At 36.7% G+C, this 17591-nt stretch overlaps 1 protein-coding gene across 1 annotated transcript; it reads right to left on the bottom strand.

Annotated features, from left to right (window-relative positions):
- Nucleotides 1–268: 268 nt before the first annotated feature.
- Nucleotides 269–15906, bottom strand: LOC145600220 (uncharacterized). The gene is made up of 10 exons (XM_081656123.1): nt 15501–15906; nt 15297–15376; nt 9076–9263; nt 7555–8470; nt 7332–7459; nt 6866–6925; nt 6739–6789; nt 5856–5926; nt 4152–4306; nt 269–4044 (listed from the first exon to the last, which is right to left on the bottom strand). The coding sequence occupies exons 1-10, from the start codon at nt 15779–15781 to the stop codon at nt 461–463; spliced, it is 5514 nt and encodes a 1837-aa protein (XP_081512249.1). The 5' UTR covers nt 15782–15906; the 3' UTR covers nt 269–460.
- Between the last annotated feature and the right edge of the window lie 1685 nt (nt 15907–17591).

Genomic DNA, 17591 nt, shown 5'->3' with positions numbered 1-17591 from the left:
CACCTCAACAACATTGGTCATTTTTAGATTATTACTCTTATTACTGCTATTTAATAATCCTATATTTATTTATATTATATTGTATATTAACTTCTATTCAAAAACTTTTATTTTTGACTTCTTTGAAATAGAATCTGATTAGATATATGGATGTCAACTAGCTTAGTTGATTCCCTCATTAAAACATATAAGTAAACTAGCTTAGTCGCTCAAAGTACTAAGACAAGACCTGAGATCTAATCGGTTCTAAAGACTAAACATAGCCTCAGTTGCTCCAGCTAAGAAATAAGTTCCTTTACAAGTTTATGTATACAACATAATATGGCAATCATGGGAATTGCTAAATTTTTGAATTTCCTCCGCCTCTAAAGATCTTTAATTTATGAAACAAATATCGTTATACAACAATTACAATCTACAGAGATTTTAATTGATACAAATCGAAGAGGGCATTATCAAACTAAGGGTGCAAATACTTACAGGATGCACCCTTCTTGCAATACCCACTCTCATAAAATTTACAAACACGCTGCCCTCTAGGAGGAGGTGGCCTTGAAGAGCCTCCTCCACCAAAAGAAGACTGTCTGCTCCATGAAGTCTGCCTACTCTTACTAAAACCTGAATCTACGCCATGGTGATGATGGCTCCTGTCCTTGGTACCAGAATGTCTCCCCATGCTATGATTATATCTTGGGGATGTCTGAAGACTAGAACCTCTGCCTCCCTGGCTTACCACTGAAGTACTCCAATGACTGTTCACACTTACAGCAGCCATGCCAGGACCAGAAGCATTCCAATGCATGTTAGGATTTCCTAAAATGGAACCTGTACCTGAAAGCTTACCACTTGGATGCCCAGGTGGTTCCCAACCAGTACTAGTATGTTCAGATCCCTGTTTCCAAGTGTCTACAGCTGCTACTTTAATGCTTGGGGTCTGTGGAGAAGGTTGACGGTGCAGACGCACTTCTGGATGGTTTAGTGAAAGAGAAGCAGGGTCTACCTCTCCCTCCTCACGGGGGCTTGATGGGCGATTGAGGCTCAAGGTGGAAGGTGGTGAAGGTGGTTTTTCTTCTTCTGCTGGTGGTGGTGGTGGTGGTGGAGGGGGAGGAGGTGGTGGTGGTGGTGGTGATGGTAAGGATGCTGGCGGCAAGGTTGGCGGCGATGGTAAGGATGCTGGCGGCAAGGTTGGCGGCGATGGTAAGGATGCTGGCGGCAAGGTTGGTGGTGATGGTAAGGATGATGGTGGTAATGGTATAGATGCGGGTGGTAATGGTAAGGATGATGGTGGCGATGGTAGGGATGTTGGTGGCGATGGTATGGATGCTGGTGGCGATGGAAGGGATGCTGGTGGCGACGGTAAGGATGCTGGTGGTGACGGTAGGGATGCTGGTGGTGAAGGTAGGGATGCTGGTGGTGATGGTAAGGTTGCTGGTGGCGATGATAAGGACGATGGTGGCAAAGATGGTGGCGGTGGTGGAAGTGACAAGGAGAGTGATGGTGGAGGCGGTGGTGGCAGTAGTGGTGGTAAGGATGCTGGTGGTGGTGGCGGCAGCACTGCAGACAATAAAGTTTTAGAAACGAAATCCTGGTGAGGGATCAAAGCGGTAGCCGGCTTGATGTCTTCTACTTGAAGGCTTCCGGTAGAAAGAATACAAGAGGTTCTCGGAAGATTGCGTATAACAGAAAAAGGACCATGTGGGTGATCAGTGATATTAGGCTGGAGATGGAATTGCATATCAGCCATGGAACTCAAAGCATCATTTTTTCCAGGATCAAGATTTGGGCTCAGCCCTCCAAGAGGACTAAAACAATCATCTCCCGGAGAGTCAATTGAGTCGTCTCCACAGTTCATCCTAGAAGTTGGGGATGACATGCCTCTTAGAGACTCCATTGCCTCAACTTCTGACAACAAATCAGAAACAGATTCATCACCTAAAGTGCTAAGCTCAATGGGCTGCCAGCTTGATGTATCACAATGTGGATTAGTCAGCTGGCAACTATGAGAAGATGGGGTGCCATGGTCATCGCCAACTTCAACCAGCTTGACTGACGAGCCAGAAACTAGGCCACAGTTAAATTCTTCAACAGGTTTGGCATGCACTGTGGAATACGCACCCCATTCACTAGCAACATCAGGGAGATGTACTTCCTCACCTACTAGGCTAGAAGTGCTCCAACTAATACATGAATTTTGTCCAGGGACCGAAATCGCTGAATCTTTATTTCCCACTGCTTGACCTCCCGAAGCCTCATCCAGCTTCAGTGAGGTAGTAGGAAGATCAGGAAATCTAATTCCTAGGGACATCGAAGTCCAGCTAGTTCCTGAATCTTGCTCAGGAACATTTGGACCAACACAAACGTTATTTTCTACAGCAGGAGTCTCCAAGCTGTTGCTCTCCAGCTTTGGGGCAGCACTAGGTAGATCAGAAAATACGATTCCGTCAGAAATTGTATTCCAACTGGTCCCCGAATCTAGATTGGGAACATTAGAAGAATTGTCATGTTTATCTTCAAGAACATGTGTATTTGTGCCCTCCGTGTTTAAATTATTGCTTGACCGAATAGAGATGCCAGTTTCACCAGAAATGTTACTCCAATCTCGTCCAGGGACATTTGACGAAACGGATTGCCCAACTTCTTCAGTATGAAGCTTTAGACCCTCATTCTCCACTTTTGGAGCAGCACTTGGCAGCATAGAGATATCAATTCCACCAGAAACTGTACTGCCTGCACCTGAGTCTTTCTCAAAGCCAGCAGAAGCAGCCAACCTTTTATTTTCTGTATCATGATCATTGACATCCTTATTTTCTGTCTTTGGCATAAGATTTGGCAGATGAGAAAACTTGGTTGCACTAGATCCAGTTCCACAAGCATCAAAGTCTTTAGACACATTTGATGCGACATGATTCTCCAAATCAAGGCCTTTCAAGTCCTCAGGATTGGGTTTTGGTGTGGAAGTTAGAAATTTCGAAGTCTCAGCTCCATTAGAAGTCAAGCCCCAGCCAACTTCAGAATCTGGTTGGCCAGCATTTGGGCTGGAAGGTTGGCTTTTCACTGCCTGATTTTCCAAGTCTGGGTTAACAGACTTCGATGTGGAAGTGGATGGATGAGAGGATTCAACAGTAAGGGTAACTTGCATTGTTTCAGAAGACCCGGTGGGGGTAGCAATTGAACTGGGTTCTTCAGTGTCAAATAAACTCTTTATTAGTCGTGCTTTCATATCAAGCCCAGAAGATTGATCTATGCCACCTTGATTTTCAGACACTAATGAACTACAGGAACCACTCATTGGGAGCTCATAAGCCTCTGAAGTAGCATTTATGTCAGTTGAGTTCTTATTGCTGACTTCTTCATTCGGATTGTGGCCCACAAAAGGAACATCAGAATTACTGCTAAACTCCTCAGCAGGATTAACTTTTCTGTCAACGGATTCAACTTCACAATATGACTGTGAGCATGAAAGCTGCTCGACATGACACTCAGGCTCATTAGATTGCTGCTTTCTTAACGCATCAGTCAAAAGTATGGACTGATCTAGAGTTTCATTAATCTTCCAAACTCTTAGATCAGTAGGGAAAAAACCATTTGAATCCCACTTGCGCAGCTGCAACATGCAGAATGGTCCTTGAACTTTGCCTGAAGGGTCTCGATAATGCCAAACCTTCTCTAGTTCAGTCATATCTGATACAAGGAGCATCCGAGAGGAAAGAGCTGTTATTGCTGAATCAGAAGCTGCTTGAGAAATAGATACTCCACGATCACCAGAAACAACACCCAAATCTGCTCGATGGTTGAATTCTTCCAGGACCCTTGATGCAGAATCAATTCTTTCAGAATTGTGGGAGGACTCATGGGGTCTTGTGACACTTTCAGCTTTCCCAACATGAAATTTAGCAGGGTTTTTCCTCTTCCGTTCTCCATTATTAACAGAGATTTTTATTGCCTTGGTCCTGTCATCTTTCAACATATCCCCTGCTCTTACAGGAGAAATCAACTTCACACCTATTGCATTGGAATTGGAGTATTTTGGTGTCACTGACCCATCTATTCACATTTAACATCATCAAAAATGAACTGTCAGATATGAAAAATTGAAAACCATATTATTAAAGATATAATTTAACATACATTAGCACAAATATGAAGCATACCTTGCTTCTTAACGTCTGACTCGCCAGAATCATCATCGGAACCATAACTAGGATCCATTTTAGGATCAGCATGCACATCTGGAATTTCATGAATCCTACGTAGACGTTCTTCAGGTGCCTTCAGCAGCTCTATTTTCTCCACACATTCCCTAAGCGTTCATATGGTCAAGAAAAATACAAGTTCAAGAAAGTTCCCTAGAATCATCATGCATAACTATGCAGATAACTCAGTAATACACGGATGATATTATAAGCATAATAACACCCTGATAATTAACATTTATCAGCTCAATGTATTAATAAAATAAAATTTTTTGCAAAAAAAGATCAAAACGACCAAATACAAATTCCTGCAAGAAATAATGGAGGCAATTAATGAAGTGTCACTGCATAGCAGCCTACTAGTAAAGCCTGACAACAAAATCAACCAAAGAAACCAGAGATAAGTGGTAGGTAGTACAAGCACAGAGCCGGCCCTTAACCGGTGCAGGTGAGCAACTGCACAGGGCCGAAACACTACTAGGGCCTCAAATTGCTTATAATAGCATTTTGTTGCACTTATAGAACACATGTTAAAGTCTTGCTCAGTGGTCAGGCACATATTGTCCATTGCCACCAGTACGTGGTTCAAACCTTATGAATTATTGTTTTTGATTAATTTTATCCCCCTTTTTAATACCCAATAACTGAAATTCCCTTTATTAAACTACATTTTCAAACTTTTACCAACTGATGATTGTATTTCCAAGATACTTAAACAATGCTTAATTTTGTCCCTTCTTTTTGATGATAAAACTTAATTATACAATTACATGAGTAGTTAATGCCTACATTTTTTACTCTCGTATAAGCTTTACATTTTCTCAAAGACTCCATCAGTTTTTCTCCATAACTTCATCCGTTTTTCTCAACCTCAATAATTTAGAGCAACACTCTAAAACCTCTAGATTAGGGCCTTGTTTGGTAATTGGCTTTTCATTGGCTAATTTATTGGCTTTTGGCTTTTTCATTTGGTCAAACATCCAAAATTCGTGTTTGGTAAATGGCTTGTTCACCTAGCTGAAAAGCTGGCTTTTAAGCCAAAATGAAAATGCTACTTGGAGTAGCTTTTGGCTTTTGGCTTTTGGCTTTCTAAGTTACTAATAACATTCAACAGCTAATTTTACCAAACATGTTTACAGACTAATAAAAAGTCAAACAGCCAACAAAAAAGCCAATACAAACAGCCAGTCAAACCAGCCAATCAAACCAGCCGACAGCTAACAGCCAACAGCCAATTGCCAAACAAGGCCTAGTACTCTCTATATAGTTACCACAAGCACCTTATCATACATTAATTAATTTGTTATTAAAAAGTCATGACAGACGTAGTAAAATAAATTTAAATCTAACAGATAAGGAACTTTAAAGAGCAAAGAAGTAGAATGACATCAACAATTTGTTAGCTACTTAGCTGTTGAGACTACAGAAGATTGCATTTAATTTTATATGGTAAATTGAAGGGAAGGTCCAATGAATTTTTAATTGCACAGGGCGTCTATAGTCATTGGGACGGCCCTGTACAAGCACACAATATCTGCACCAAAAATCTTTTATTTTCCATCTGTAAACCACAGCCACAGAAACAACACCCACCCCATGCAGCGAATCACACAGAAAACTAGAAAAACATCAACATAAAATTTCACAGAAACAAAAGGATATTCCTTGCGGTGCCCCATCTCACTAGCTCGATCCCTAAGATGATTCAACTTCCTTATCTCTGTTTCAAGCCACTACAACAAACAAGTAACACCATGTTAGCAGCAAATAAAATTAATGTCCACATACAGAGCATGAATAACTTTGGGTTATTGCAATAACAACCTAAACAAAATGAATTAAAACAACTGAAACTATGGGTGAAGATTAAGACTTTGGTCTGGAATTGACTCAAATCCAACCCAATCTGAATTAATTTAGTTTTTGTAATTCATGTCCAATCCAATTGCATTCCAGCCAAGTCTGATCCGAACCAATCCAATTAAGAATACAAACTTTGGATTTAATCCAAGAATCCTAATCAGTAAAAATCACTAAATATCTAATTGTCAAATGTCAATGGACCTTAAATGCTGATAATACAGTAATATTTAAGAGAAGTCTTAACCCATACAGCCTAAATGCATTAATAAGTTTGAAAAATCCACATAAACAACTTAGGAGTCTATATATAGCAACAAAATACAACTCTTAATGAGGAAAAACATCCTCATAATTTTGGTGTGTTCGATTTTTTGGATCCGAATACCCTTGATCTGATCCAGTCTGAAAATCTGCCTTATCGAATAAATAAATAATAGTCCAATCCAAGTCGAATAAGTAATTTGGTTTGGATAGGATTAGACTTTGGAGTCAATCCAAATAATATTCACCCCTAAATAAAACATTTAAAGCCTTTCCGTTATTTCACAGCCTTGCAAATAACAGTATATAATTTTTTTTTTTCAACAAAATGAAAAAAATAAATAAATAAACAGTACACAAGTTATAAATAAGTAGAATCTCATCAGTCATCTTTCTTGATTGGGAAAGGTAAAGTACTTACATCATTAACCCTCATTGGTTGTAATGAAACCGCTTTTTCCTGGATTTCTCCCTGGAAACAGAAAACTCATCTCAAAAATTCAACAATGCCAAAATCAGACAAGAAGATTCATCATTTTGACACTTACCACCGTCATCCTCTCAACAAGTCCCAACTTGATACTTTGACGTAAACGTCTACACTCATCCTAGGATTTCAATTGAACACCAAGTCAGTAAATAAACAATCAAATTTTCAACAGTAATTAACATTTAGCTTAAGATTTCAGACTTGTAACTAGTAAGTTCCTTAAACAACACAAGTGCACAAAAGCAACATGGTAGAGTTTTGGAAAATGTGTTAGACTGAATCAGAAATGCTGTTCAGACAATTACAACTACATTTAAGCTCACTAAGGATTTATGGATAAAGTATAAGTATGATGCATCAGTTGCGACTAAGGAATGACTATTGATTTTTAAAAAGTGAAAACATGAGAGCTTTTGACGAAAAAATACAAACATAGAAGATAAAAATGAAGCAAAACAAAAACTTAAAAACTGTAACCAAGAAACACAGCGAGATGCATAAGGAACAAAGACGAGTTTAAATACCTCAGAGAACTCTTGGTCTGAAATTGCACTAATTGCAACATCTTCTATCTTGTTTAGATTTAATATTTTAAGCATAAAACTCTCTGTCTTATCACCAGTTTTATAGGGCTCAGTTGCTTTGTCTGTACCTGTCCAAAAAAACAATGTTTTAACATGTCGAATTTGCAAAAAACAAACAGTGGATATTGCAAACTAAGAAAAGTTAGTATCAACAACTGCATACCTATGATTCTGACCAACCGATGCATATCTTGCTTTTGATCATTACTGGATATTTTAATTCGAACAACTGAACCAACAACCTTGTCATGAAAATTTTCAGCATCTACCATTAGGTTTTCCAACAAATTCCGCTTCAGGTAAATTAAATTGATGTTGTGAACATCAATTGCAGCATAACTATCAAGTTTGATTTGTCGGCCTTTTTCTTCAGCCTTTTTACGGCTTTGCCGCCTAGTTTCTCTACTTGGAGTCTGGATGTCTCCACTAACACCCTCATTCTCCAGCTGCGAAGCAAGAGGGTCAACAGCTGCACCCCTAATCACACCATTGGTACGAGATTCTTCTTTGAAATGATATTCAAGCAACTTGAGCATTTCAAAATGACCAACTCGTTCCTTACCGAATAAATTCTCTAACCTTCTATCACAAATAATTTGACATTTTCGGCGAGGATCACGGAGATTATTTTTCCTAATATAATCCAGTAGAAGAGCCTGAACATCAAACTGAGACAGAACTGTTGTTTCACCATTTTTCATATGCGCAACAAATTCCAAAAGTTCTTTAGATGCCCAATCAGCTACTGCATGCAAACCTGATTCCTTGTTTCCATCTGGTTTGTCAATACTCTGTGAATTAAGATTCAACAACTGCGGCTGTTTTCTTGTCTTTCTTCTTTTTAAAGCATTTGTTTCCTGTTGAACATTGCTGCTGCTTAGCTCAGAAACATTATTGAGACATGCGTCAACTCTTTTCTGCTGAAAGTTATTGTTTTCAAGTCCAGATACTTTCCAGGGATTAGTAGCTTGAGTCAGCTCATCTAAGGTTAGAGCTTCCTTTTCTTTCAAATATATCCAGTACACCTTAAAAAGGTATTCCCAACTAGTAGTGTCATCAAAATCGACTTGAACCTGAACCTGCAAGGCAACCACACATATGACTACAAGGTTGCACAGAATAAGGAAACTAATAAATAAAGTAATCTGCTGTATAAGAAATAACAGAGTGGAGAAAAATAGGTCATCCCACAATAAATTCATTAAATAAAAATCTCTAAATTTTCTGCGGAGACCTTCTAGGTTACACAAGTCTCAGAGTAATCCCTTTCCATCTTTCATTACAAGGAATTAAAACCATGCATAAGCACAGCCTGTTTGCTGTACACTACTGAGCAATTCAATATATAACTTTAAGTGCCATACTGTTGTGCAATGTAGGCATATCAACTTCAATAAATCCAGCCCTCCAATAAATTAATAATAAAGAAATACTTCATTTTTAATGGCTTCCTCCAAATTCATCAAATCTTTCCAATCTCTAAGTTCAAAAATAGCACTAATGACCTCTGCTGACTATAATAAGACCTATTGAACATATTAGAGTGCCAGACAGACAGAAAGTGGATAAAAAGAGCTTCCCATTGAACTGGATTGTTTAACAAAACTGATCACAGATGCTTAAACAATTTGCAATAGAGAAAGCACTGAAACGAAACACAATACCAGAGATATATCAGCCATACCTGCTCCTTGGATTCTTGGGGAATCTTTTCAATTAACATAATAGTTGTCATGCATGTTCTACAAAATCCTTTATTCCTTCTGACACACAAAATATCTGCCTGCTTGACGCATCCCTTGCATAAGGAATAAGGGCACGTGTAGCACATAAAGAGAGCATTTCTTTGACAGAAGTTACATAAATGCCAACCTGAAATGCATGGAGAACAGGATAGCCAGGCATTAGAATGTGGAAATTGGCCATCTCATAATATCAAAACAAGTAAATGCAATCCTAAATCAGCATAAGGAAGCGTTGATGAGGCTTCTATGACACAATGGAAGCAACTACTATCCACACGTCAAGGACAGGAACTTATTTGGGAAAATGATAACCTTATCATTGTTACGTATGTCACACCAGATTCATATAATATCAATATCGGTTTACAGTTGTGCCACATTAATAATGCAATGCAATTTGCAATCTTCGAGTGGCATGCTTTACCCCCGGGCAATATGAGTTCTAGAGTCCAGGTATAAGCAAGAGCAATGATTTTGCATGGGGGAAGCATGTCGCACATTCCTCTTATTATACGTACAGCCAATCATATGTAACACTATTTAACGGAAACACACATATAAACAAAGGCACATAAATATTAATACCTTCCACTTTTTTTTTCCTTTTGTTGAATTTCTTCAACACCTCTCACTCTCTTAGTATTAAATAGAACAAGGTCTGGACTCTAAAGAAGTATGCAACCTTATTCCCCAACGGTTAAGAGGCTATTAGAGGGATCAATTTCTAAGAGAATCACCTATAATAATTTGATAAAAAATATTTAATAACTTATGCATAAATTAGTTATGACAAAGCATCATGAATATTGATTACCTCATAATCAAGAAAAAACACTCAAAAGCATGACTTAAAGACTTAAAAGTTCCTCAGTCCAGTGAAGTCAGCAATATGTCAGGAAAGGAATACAAACTAACATCAATTAGGATTACATCTTTAAAAAAAAAAAAAATAATAAAAAAATAAATAAATAAAATTCTACCCAATCAGTATTAATGTTTTTCCTCTTTTTCTACTTTATTACTTGATATGATTCCAACAAGGGTGAGGATCCAATTGTTTAATCATTGATAAGATGAATTTATAGTAATATATAAAATACTATATTACTTGATGCGATTCCAACAAGGGTGAGGATCCAATTGTTTGATCATTAATAAGATGAATTTATGAGCATATAGGAGCACAGAGATCAACCAACAAGGGGGCTTGGCGATACAAGACCTAGTACAAAACATTACATGACTAAAATTGACATCAAGAAGAGAAAATAATATGTTTTGCACCTTCAAAATTTTTTACATACATAAGAAATCCAAAGGAGTAATTTGACAAATAGTGTGATTGAGAATATGTGTAAAATCCCTCATTAGGTCATGTTCTTTTTATTTGTTTGTCGTTAAACTCAATTTATTTTCACTGATTACAGCAGTTTACTGGTTATAGCTTGTTTTAGTGATCAAAATTACTGATTAATTGTTGCAATTTTTTAATACAGAAATTGATTTTTTTTATTTTACTAGATGTAGATGATTTTTACTAAAAAAAAACTTCTTACTTCAAATATTGCACTATTGCAACAATTACCTTTTAAAGAAGATTCGCAAATATTGCATCATTTCCTAAGTTTCTAAGGTAATTTTCTTGATTTTTTTATTTTTATTTTTTTTTGGTTTACACACCCCCGGTTGCTACATATCTAGAATGGAGGAAGTATAATATAAGAAATTAGGTCCTAATGCGTTAATAGTGATCAATATAGAGATCAAAATATGGATAAAGGAATCTTTGGATTATATATTGAGGAGCTAAGAAAAAAAATTAACTTCGAACTTGATTTCCAGTTATCCAAAAACATATTCTAAATTATGTATCATAGATTTATGATATTAAGTTTAGTAATGTTCTTAATTTAATACCCCAAGTCGTCCTCCAAAACAAAATTATTTGAGACCATAAGTCATTTATAAGCCCATGGTTTTTTGCTTCAAAATGAATGTAGTCTTCAACTATTCATTAACAAATTTCTATCTACCTTTATAAACACAATACCATAACTTTTGCCCTTATGCCATTCCCTTCTCTCTCTCTCTCTCTCTCTCTCCTTGGCATCACCTAGCTAACCTTTGAATTTGCCCGCCATCATTTTCCCCATGGGCTACTCACCAACCAACTTCCCCCCCCCCCCCCCGCGCACACACACACACACACACACACCCCAAAAAAATTAAAAATAAATCAAAAAATTGCCACAAGACATTATACAACTCATAGTATTAGGCAATTTTAAAAATCACCATATGTCAATTTCCAGCAGAGTGTAAGTCAGATTAGTGTAATATGATTGTTTAGCAAATACTAGAGCAATTGCTAAGTTTAAGTTGAGTAAAAAGGTTTAGGCGGCAACCTAAGTCCTTATTAGTTAAATAGGTTTCTTGTTCGTAGCATGGCGGTAATGCTTTACATATTGAGGTCCCAATTGCTGATTATAGAATTGATTATTTTAATTGATGTTTTAGAGAATTAGAGATCATGGGATTTTAAATGAAGTAACAAGAGGTATAGCCAGTGATTCAGACTTCAAAGAGCACACTCCTTGCACCTCAAACTGCCCCAGGCAGTCATCCTCTACCTTTTACAGCTCAAGCAGGCTACAAACAATAAAGAGAAGAAAATTCTTGTAGCACTTTACTTTAAAGATCAATTTTTTAATGCATGGTTTTTATTTAATAGCGTACAACAAAGTATTTCACACAATATAGGCCCAGTGTAATTTTTGAATTGCCTAAATCTTGAAACATGATCTATGCTTGTATCCAACCATAAAACGCCTACAAAGCCATGCATACAAAGTCTAAACAGTGAGAAACTCAGTTATCTTATTTATAATTTGTCCTAGCATTGACAACTTAATGCACCAAATCCATTAAGTATCCACATAGATAACGATATATACTACAATGTTTCATCCACTATTAGGTTCAGTGAATATTCATTCTTTGGCAGAAGAGTGACATTTAACCTACATATATTGATTGATTTGACTAATATCACAAATCTGCTGTGTGCTAAAAACACATTATGCCAATATTATGATACTTTTACAACTCTTAATTATCCTCCTCTAATTGCATGCTCGCGATATATCTTTGCTTGGTCTTGTGTTGATTCCATATACGGAGACACCGAAGGTGTCATACACATGGTAATTGGCCAGCACTTCCACTGATGACACATTTAGCTTTTACAGAAAAATATGGGTGCTTTAATTAATAATTCGCAATATGATCCTTGCTTACCAGTTTTTTTTTATCTACATTATCACAATTTAGAAAGTGTGAACATATGCCTAAAAATTCAAAGAAGCCAACTCAGCCAAGAAAGAATTTGAAGATGCAAAAATGTTCAGAATTATCTTAAAACACATCCAGAGTTTCATTAAAGGGGCCAAGAAAGTAGTGGCAGTAAACAGAGCAAAATCAAAACAAGAAAAAATCAAGGAGGTAACTTTTTAACCCCTACCTTTAGAGCAATATAAAGAACCTGGATCGGTTGATCACTTACATCGTACTAGTTATTCACCCAGCTAAGCATCTCTCATGTGCTTTTAAGCAATGACAGACAAATTTTAGCACCTTAATTGATGGAGAATTGAAGAGTAAATTATGAAACTAGCTAATCATACTATAAACCTGTAAGATATATTCCCTTATACTATTAGATTCTCTAATTATCTAGATATAATGCTTCTTCTACTTTTTTGGGATATTTTGGACCGAACGCTAATGAGAACGTCAACAACCCAATACAAGTCCCATTAAAATTAGGTCTAAGGAGGACTAGAAGTAATAGACCTTACCCTTCTAAATATTCAAAAATTCAAGCAGAAGAAGATTTCTGTATAACATGTCCTGGATGTGCAAATAAAGTAAAGGGCTCACAACCAGAACATCATGAGTAATGACACTCTAAGGAGACTTCTGATGAGGAAAATGTAACTATGTAAGTACTAGGACCTTCAATTTCTCTAGATCTAGAAAGGACAAAAACTTTTGTAGATTGACAGGCCTGCTACACATCATTAACCCAATTTGAAGGTGATGAAAAGGAGATGAATACATGGTCTGAAAAGGCTGGTGCAGATTACAAATTACTCTTCTGCATCCCAAGTGGCCAAGTCTATAATTTGGCAGAAGTGAATGACAAGCCATCTTTTCTTTTTGAGACTACTTGAAGAATTAGAGATCCTTCCAAGCACATCTTAACAGTGGGGAAGATCTCAAAAAGAGTTTATACAAAATAAGACACTGTTCAATTTTGATCAAAATCATAAAAAATCAATTGATCAACTCTTTGTTCCTAGTACTCGAGTATTCTCTCTCTCAATTATATCTCGTTACATCTTTTGGGTCTCTCTCAATCATATCAAGCTTACAAATTTTGGGTTTTCCTTGTTCACACAACATGTTTCGATGTTTAAGAGAGTACTTTCCAGAAGATTAAAAAAAAAATAAGAACTAAAATTCTGGCCTGGAGGAATGGGATGGATAAAAGACAGATGCAACAAATGAGGAAGTCAAATTTTTTTGCAATCTGGTGGTGCCCATGCCTTGTGGAAACAGACTAACAGCTTTCTGAAGGCAGAGCTTCACCAGTCAAGTGAAATGAGACAAAGCTCTAGTGCTTTCAGAGACAAGTCCTCCATTCTTAACAACATCTATACTTTCTATGTTGCAATGTAGATATACAAACATGCATTAGTTCAAGGGAATGACGTCATTTGTTCTTCTGCTGATTCTCTACATGGAAAGCATTGTCTGGTATCCTTCCAACGTCATTTGATCTTGCTTGGTATTTCAAATTCTATGCACCTAACCAGCGATACTACTTCTGCATGTCAAACTCTTCCATCAAATTTTGCAGGCATTTTTCCATCCATCATCTTCTCAGCAATGCTTATTGTTTAAAATATCTACGGAACATACAAACTTTTACAGAAATCACTCTGTAAAAATTAACTACAAACAGTAAATATAGCCTATGACTAGTTATTAAATCGGTTTGCCATAAGATATTGAAAAGGATTTAGTTTGAGGGATGAGCACAGAAGACACTGCAAATTACAAGGGCAAGGGAGAAGGTCTTCTTGAGTTATATCCAAGCCAGTAAAAACTTGGTAAGTGAGGTAGATTTGTTACCATGTATTCAGAAACAACTCAAACAGTCCTTGTGAAAAAACAAATTTCACACTCTATACAGTTTCAGGATAGAGCAAATTGAATATGTAATCAGGGTATTTAAGGGGTGGGGAATTATATCCATAGGTACACATTTAATGGAAGCTCAAATCTTAACCAATCTAGTGAGGCTAGTACCAAGAAATCCATATATAATAGTCACATACAAATATTTAGATTTAAGATGGCTAGAAACTTCATAGTAACAGCCAGTGATATGTGACTGCGATTTACAAATCCCCCAATAGTCCGTGGTCAAAATTGAGAGAGAGAGAGAGAAAAAAAAAAATTAAAACTGGAGTTGCCAGACGGTTGCAAAAGACTTTTCAGAGAACCCACATCATGAACACAATGTGTGGGATTGGGCGAGTGAATGACAAGTGAATTATGGATACTGGGATGTGGGAGCACGGGGAGGAGAAGAAGAGATGAGGTAAACAAATTGATGCTATAAGTTGATTTAACTTGAGCAAAATTCTAACTTTTGAAATAAACAAATTGCAGAGAGTAGAATATGACTGCACTATTTTTTACTGAAAACAATTCTAAGAATTAGCCTGGATGAAATAAAACATCACTCGATAGTCGATATACTAAGTAGCCCATTTTGCATCAATTGCTCAAAAAAGAAAAAATGTAATGGAACTCCACCCACATGGAGGCAAAATAGTTCTCTGGAAACAAATTAAATGTCAGAGAAATGAATCTCTGAAGCACTGCGCGTTAATTGGAAACTGGTTTCATAACAAAATTACCGGATAAACATATAATTGGAAACCATTCGAAGACAAGTAACTGTTGAAGTAAACATTTAGAAACATTAAATAGTAATTGTGCTAAGTGATGAACATAACAAGTTTGTCAAGTGATCCAAAAATGAAAAATCATAAATCCTGAATCCTGAAATTGGAAAGCAAAGACATACCACAGTTCCATCGTATGCTTCGGCGAAAGAAGGACTCGTCTCGTTTAACACAAGCAGGATGATAAGCCTTGGGGCAGTCCCTGGGAAAGAAGTAAAATGTAAGTAGAGATTTATAAATATAAAAAAAAAAAAAAAAAAAAAAAAAAAAAAAAAAAAAAAAAAAAAAAAAAAACCCTAAAAGAGTGAGAAAGCAAGTTAGCAGACCGGTGGTCACAAAGCACGAGGTTGCCGCCATCAAAACAGATGAAGCAGACGTCTTCATCTTCCTTCTTAGTCTTTTTGGCAATCGGCATCGGCGGTGGAGAAGCAAGTCCGATGTTCTTGGGAGGTCGACCGCGCTTCTTTCGAGCAGAAACATCAGCCATTGGAGGTGGAGGTGGAGGTGGAGGATGAGCAGAATCGGGAAGTGGGAGGATGTCCGGGTTCCGATCAACAACTTTGTCAACGCTTGGTAAAGCTTGGACTGTAATTCTAGTCTCCGCCATAGAAAAATAAGTGAGATCGAACTCAGACCAAAAACCCTAGATTAGGCGCCATGGGAAGGAACAAGAGGTGGTCGGCACATGGGAGAGAGAAACACACAAACACAATCACATTCGCATTCGCATTCACAATCAGGTCAATCACAATGGTGCGCGTTGTTTTTGGTCGTTTTCAAGGTAGGAACTTCAGACCAAAGGATGGATCACTCAACTTTAATTTCCTTTTTTTTTTTTTTATTTAATCTTCAATTAAACTTAATCAAACTCTACAGGCATGGACCATGGTTTGGGGCTTTGGCTTGGGTTCTGCTTGAGGTTTCAGAGATTTTAAAGGCACGTGATCAGTGTTTCATTTTTGCTTTGTTGCATATGCAAATTGGCGTACGTGGACTTTTTTTAGTGGAATTACTCCTGCATACTAATATTCCGTATTATGCTTAATTGCTTATGCACCTCCCTTTCCTTTTTCTTTCCGTCTTCCAAATGATGTCCTTTCTCATCCTCTTTTTCTTACCTTGCTTTTTTTTTCCCTTTTTTTAAAAAAAAAGGAAATAACTTTTTCTAACCATTTTTTTTAGGGCAACTTTTTCTAACCATTCATCTCAAACGATGGTGTCTCGTTGCTCTCCATGAGAAAATTTAGGTGTTTGTTAAACACAAATTTTTAAAAAATCGGGTGTACAATAATTATTGTACATCCATTGTAAAGATAGGCTAAAGTGATCCAGAGTTACCCTTGAAATGAATAGAAGTTACCTAATATGCATAAAAGTAACCCAATACAAATAAAAATTATCTACGCTTTATTAGTAAGGAATAACGTTTTAAATGACTAAAAATCAATTATTAGTGATGAATGTAATTAAATTACCATTATAAAACTTTTCTTGTTGTATATTTATATAAAAATTGTATTATGTTTAAAGTTACCCAAAAAAGGCAAAAAGTTACCCTAAAATTAGGTAAAAGTTACCCTTGTACTGCTTGATGTACAATAATATTAGTGTAAACCGGGTGTATACAAAAGTTTTCCTTTGTTAAAGGGTAAATTTGTAATTTCCCTATATACTGAACGTTATCTTTGTAATTCACGGTGTACTCTCATTAGATGACCGTAAACTTGTTCGACCATCGTCATCTTCTCCTCCTGCTTCTTCTTTTGATTCTCACTGATCTTCTTCTCCTTCTTCAAGTTGCTTCAATGGAGGCTTCACCAATCACCATTGTTTACGACAAACGAAAGCCCCACAAAAAAAAAGAATAAGAAATAAAGGGTATGGTTAACCCCAAAAGATAAACGAGCTTTCCCTCCTCCATTGCTTTCTCCATTAAATCTGCTCGTGAGCTTCTAATTGTGAGACTTCATTGAAGCTGCTTCCAAGCTTTCTCTCTTCTTATTGGCTCCAATAAACTACTTCTTTTCTTATTTTCACGACATCAAAATAGATGAACTAATTGTTAGCCGTAGAAAAAGTACAAAAAATACATCTTAATTGTCAAAACACAAACATTTAAGGGTTCGTTTGGCATCGTTGTGGTTTTCTGTTTTTTGGTTTTTTGTTTTTTAAAAGTATATTATATATGTCACATAATGAATCAAAAATTATTTAGACTTATTAAAATCATGATAATTTCGAAAACTGACAACAGAAAAGTGGAAACACCTTTTTCTTGTTTCCTGTTTTTGGTTTTTAGTTTTCAAAAAAATAGGAAACTGAAAACCAAAAATGATGCCAAACAAGCCCTAAGCAATTTATTTACATATATGTCATTAAAAAAAACCCAAACAATACAATTCAAGTTTCATTATGTT

This window comes from Chenopodium album, chromosome 21 (assembly GCF_948465745.1).
Source record: "Chenopodium album chromosome 21, dcCheAlbu1.1, whole genome shotgun sequence".
Classification (NCBI taxonomy): domain Eukaryota; kingdom Viridiplantae; phylum Streptophyta; class Magnoliopsida; order Caryophyllales; family Amaranthaceae; genus Chenopodium; species Chenopodium album.
Note: the sequence above shows the minus strand (reverse complement) of the source record. Positions and strands in the feature narration are given on the sequence as shown.